This window comes from Portunus trituberculatus, chromosome 26, assembly GCF_017591435.1.
Source record: "Portunus trituberculatus isolate SZX2019 chromosome 26, ASM1759143v1, whole genome shotgun sequence".
NCBI classification, from domain to species: domain Eukaryota; kingdom Metazoa; phylum Arthropoda; class Malacostraca; order Decapoda; family Portunidae; genus Portunus; species Portunus trituberculatus.
This window is the reverse complement of record NC_059280.1, coordinates 2,021,238-2,026,237: the sequence shown is the minus strand read 5'-3', so window position 1 is coordinate 2,026,237 and position 5,000 is coordinate 2,021,238. Positions and strand designations below refer to the sequence as shown.

The following is a 5,000-nucleotide window of genomic DNA, read 5'->3' as shown; positions in this document are numbered from 1 at the left end:
CCATGCCCCAGGGCGCCTTCCTCGGCCCCCATCCCCCATCCTTCCCCCCCTCATCTGCAGCGGGACAGTTTGCTGGACCAGGTGGACCGGGCCAGTTCAGCGGGCCAGGTGGACCGGGCCAGTTCTCAGGCCCAGGAGGACCCGGTGGCCCAGGTGGCCCGGGACAGTTCACGGGACCAGGTGGACCAGGCCAATTTAGTGGACCAGGAGGACCAGGTGGCCAATTCAGTGGACCGGGAGGACCAGGTGGCCAATTCAGTGGACCAGGTGGACCTGGAGGACCAGGTGGATCAAGCCAATTCAGCGGACCAGGTGGACCAGGTGGCCAATTCAGTGGACCAGGTGGACCGGGAGGACCAGGTGGATCAAGCCAATTCAGCGGACCAGGTGGACCAGGTGGCCAATTCAGTGGACCTGGTGGACCGGGAGGACCAGGTGGATCAAGCCAATTCAGCGGACCAGGTGGACCAAGTGGCCAATTCAGTGGACCAGGTGGACCAGGTGGCCAATTCAGTGGACCAGGTGGACCGGGAGGACCAGGTGGATCAAGTCAATTCAGCGGACCAGGTGGACCAGGAGGCCAATTCGGTGGACCAGGTGGACCCGGCAGCATGGGTGGACCGGGACAGTTTAGCGGGCCAGGCGGAGCGAGCGGGACTGGAGGCAGACCAGGCGGTGCGCCCTTCACAGGCCCGGGGGCTGGAGGGTCCCCCGGGGGTCCAGGGGGCCAAGGGGGGGCGTCTCCCTTCGCCGCAGCGGGCAGCCAGGGACCGTTCAGCGGGCCGCGGGGCAGTGTAGGGGTCCCCAGACCAGACAACACACCGGGGGCGCCGGCGGGTGACAGGGGGAGTGGCACCTCAGGGGGGGACCCTAACTTCCCCCCCATGTCCTTCCTGGGGGCAGGCAGTCCCCAGGGGGGCTTCAAGGGAGACAAGAACGAGGTGCGGGTGCGGCACACACTGGGTGCGGCGCCCCCACCAAAGCCATCCACCAAGGCGGACAAGAAACCCTGACGCAACACACACACACACACACACACACACACACACACACACACACACACACACACACACACACACACTGAGTGAGTGAGTGAATAAAGTAATGAGTAAGTAAATAAAAAGTAAAAGAAATTTGTGTTTTTTTCTAATCCCACCCACACACACACACACACACACACACACACACACACACACACTTCAAGGAGGAATACAAAGGAATACAAAGGAAAGTCAAACAGCAACAGACCTGTTGGTCCTTTGGAGGCTGTTTGGTAAGTACTTGTAACTGGCTACAGATAAGAGAGACAGGACAGTACAGGAGAAGGCTCCTCCCCACCCACCACTCCCTCCACCCATCGCTGGCATGGACAATAGCTTGGAAAAGTACCATGCAGTGTGGAAAAACTGACGTGCAATTTTCACAGGTAAGGATGAAAGGACATTCTAGTATTCACCCTACGCTCAACCCTACATGTCTATCTATAAGAACATAACCTAACCTAACCTAACCTAACCCTACGCTCAACTCTACATGTCTACCTATAAGAACCTAACCTAACCTAACCTAACCTAACCCTACGGTGAACTCTACATATCTATCTATAAAGTTAATATAGTATCATGTTTAATGATTGGGACAAGAAGAGAGCTTGTTGGGGATTATTCTTTAAATATTTATCAATTTTGTTTTTGAATGATGCAATGGAAGTACTGTTTACTATTTCAGAAGGAAGCTTATTCCAAATGTTAACTATTCTATTAAAGAAAAAGTGCTTTGCCTCGTGGGTTAAGAGAGAGAGAGAGAGAGAGAGAGAGAGAGAGAGAGAGAGAGAGAGAGAGAGAGAGAGAGAGAGAGAGAGAGAGAGAGAGAGAGAGAGAGGAGAGAGAGAGAGAGAGAGAGAGAGAGAGAGAGAGAGAGAGAGAGAGAGAGAGAGAGAGAGAGAGAGAGAGAGAGAGAGAGAGAGAGAGAGAGAGAGAGAGAGAGAGAGAGAGAGAGAGAGAGAGAGAGAGAGAGAGAGAGAGAGAGAGAGAGAGAGAGAGAGAGAGAGACACACAGAGAGAGAGAGAGAGAGAGAGGTGAACTTTGAAGAACCTTTGGTAACGGGAACACGCCTCTTGACCCCCCTCACTCTCTCTCTCTCTCTCTCACTGTGGCGCGGCGAGAGATCACTGGCCGGCTGGCGTTCACTCACACACACACAGCGGCAGAGCGAGGACGTGGCAAGGATGAAGGGTCTTGAGGTAGTGTGTGTGTGCGCGGCCCTCCTCTGTGGCATCCTCCCGGAGCAGGCGTGGGCGCAAAGAACCGAACAGAAACCGAACCCGCCCGTAGATGTTACTCATAAGGTTAGTGGTGGTGGTGGTGGTGGTAGAGGAGGAGGAGGAGGAGGAGGAAGAAGAGAAGATTATTTGTTATAGTTGCATTAAAATCTATACTATCTCTCTCTCTCTCTCTCTCATTTTCATTTTCTCTTTCTCTTCTTCTTCTTCTTCTTCTTTTCTTCTTCTTCTTCTTCCTCCTCCTCCTCCTCCTTGTTGCTACGGGAAGAAGAGAAAGAGGAGGAGGAGGAGGAGGAGGAGGAAAGTGAGGAGAGAGAGAGAGAGAGAGAGAGAGAGAGAGAGAGAGAGAGAGAGAGAGAGAGAGAGAGAGAGAGAGAGAGAGACAAACGGGTATGCCAACGTGTCACTTTCTCTCTCTCTCTCTCTCTCTCTCTCTCTCTCTCTCTCTACACCCTTTAAAAACCCCCATAACTTCCATTAGATTTTGTTAACCCTTTCAATATCACGTGACGCGTTTCCCTATTCCTTGTGGTGACTATTTGGTGATTTTGTACACCTTCACAAACTCAAAAACACACCCAAACACACTCAGAACACCCAAAACACACCCAAACACACTCAGAACACCCAAAACACACCCAAACACACTCAGAACACCCAAAACACACCCAAACACACTCAGAACACCCAAAACACACCCAAACACACTCAGAACACCCAAAACACACGCAAACACACTCAGAACACCCAAAACACACCCAAACACACTCAGAACACCCAAAACACACAAAACAAACACACTCAGAACACCCAAAACACACCCAAACACACTCAGAACACCCAAAACACACACAAACACACTCAGAACACCCAAACACACCCAAACACACTCAGAACACCCAAACACACCCAAACACACTCAGAACACCCAAAACACACCCAAACACACTCAGAACACCCAAAACACACCCAAACACACTCAGAACACCCCAAACACACCCAAACACACTCAGAACACCCCAAACACACCCAAACACACTCAGAACACACCCAACACACCCAAACACACTCAGAACACCCAAACACACTCAGAACACTCAGAACACCCACTCAGAACACCAAAACACACCCAAACACTCAGAACACCCAAAACACACCCAAACACACTCAGAACACCCCAAACACACTCAAACACACACACCCAAACACCCAGAACAACAAAACACCCAAAACACCCAAAACACTCAAAACACACTCAAAACACCCCAAAAACACCCCAAAACACTCAAAAACACCCCAAAACACTCAAAACACACCCCAAAACACCCAAAAACACTCCAAAACACCCTCAAAAACACTCAAAATAATGCCTCTTTCTCTCTCTCTGTCTCTCTGTCTCTCTGTCTCTCCCCAACAGGTAACATTTGACATCAGTATAGGCGGGGAACCAGTCGGCGCGGTAGAAATCGGCCTTTTTGGTAACGTGGTCCCTAAAACAGTCAAGAATTTCTACGATCTCTCCCTGAACCATGAATCTAATAAAGGCTACACTGGGTCCAAGTTCCACCGTGTTATTCCAAACTTCATGATCCAAGGGGGAGATTTCACGCGCGGAGACGGCACTGGAGGTAAGATTTTTGGGGGGTGTTTTGAGGTGTTTATAGAGGGGTTTATTGGTGTGTTTTTGGGTGTTTTTGTTTTGTGTTTTGGGTGTTTTTTTTTGTTTTGTGTGTTTTGTGTTTTGGTGTGTTTGGGGTGTTTTGGTGTGTTTGGTGTGTTTTGGTGTGTTTTGGGGTGTTTTGGGGTGTTTTTGGTGTGTTTTGGTGTTTTGGTTTTGTTTTTGGTGTTTTTGTGTTTTTTGTGTTTTGGTGTTGGGGTGTTTTTGTTTGTTGTGTTTTGTGTGTTTTTGTGTGTTTTGGGTGTGTGTGTTGCAGAACACACTGGAGGTAAGATTTTTGGGTGTTTTGAGGTGTTTATAGGGAGGGGTTGGTGTGTGTGTGTTTGTGTTTTTGGGAGGTTTGTTTGTGTTTTGGTGTGTGTTTGGGGTGTTTGTGTGTGTTGGGTGTGTTTTGTGTGTTTGTGTGTTTTGTTTTGAGAGTTTTGAGAGAGAGAGAGAGAGAGAGAGAGAGAGAGAGAGAGAGAGAGTGAGTGAGTTACGTAACAATTTTACGTTAAATGACCTTTTGAAAGCTAATAATTTATCTTGAATGTGAAGGAGAGAGAGAGAGACAGGAAGTGAGAGTTGAGAGTGAGAGAGATTGAGAGAGAGAGAGAGAGAGAGAGAGAGAGAGAGAGAGAGAGCAGGGTCATGGAACGAAACGGACTCCTCTCTCTCTCTCTCTCTCTCTCACACACACACACACACACACACCAAAACACCAAAACACCCAAAACCCCCAAAACACACAAAACCCCCCCAAAAACACCACAAAACACCCCTATTAAATCTCTTTCTACCCCCCCCCAGGCCGTAGTATTTATGGACCAACCTTCGACGATGAAAACTTCGCCCTGAGACACACCGGTCCTGGTTACCTCTCTATGGCTAATTCCGGACCGGATACAAATGGCTCCCAGTTCTTCATCACCACGAAAGACACGCCTTGGTTGGACGGAAAGCACGTGGTGTTTGGAAGGGTTCTGGCTGGCATGGTAAGACGGTGTTTGAGGGGGTTTTGAGGTGTTTTTTGGGGTTTTTATTTGGGAGGGTGGTTTTGG

The 5,000-nt window shown here is 49.7% G+C and overlaps 2 protein-coding genes across 2 annotated transcripts in view; both read left to right on the top strand.

The window, feature by feature from the left end:
• Positions 1-1,048, top strand: part of LOC123509184 (S-antigen protein-like) — a 1,545-nt gene extending 497 nt beyond the window's left edge. The window contains exons 1-2 of the mRNA XM_045263378.1: positions 1-246; positions 322-1,048. The exon at positions 1-246 is cut by the window's left edge and continues 497 nt beyond it. Coding sequence (XP_045119313.1) covers positions 3-246; positions 322-1,013 — 936 coding nt within the window. The 5' untranslated portion in view covers positions 1-2 and the 3' untranslated portion in view covers positions 1,014-1,048. The remainder of the gene's footprint in view (positions 247-321) is intronic.
• Positions 1,049-2,178: 1,130 nt separating this feature from the next.
• The window catches only part of LOC123509187 (peptidyl-prolyl cis-trans isomerase 6-like), a 4,899-nt gene continuing 2,077 nt past the window's right edge, over positions 2,179-5,000 (top strand). The window contains exons 1-3 of the mRNA XM_045263384.1: positions 2,179-2,348; positions 3,700-3,910; positions 4,750-4,934. Coding sequence (XP_045119319.1) covers positions 2,229-2,348; positions 3,700-3,910; positions 4,750-4,934 — 516 coding nt within the window. The 5' untranslated portion in view covers positions 2,179-2,228. The remainder of the gene's footprint in view (positions 2,349-3,699; positions 3,911-4,749; positions 4,935-5,000) is intronic.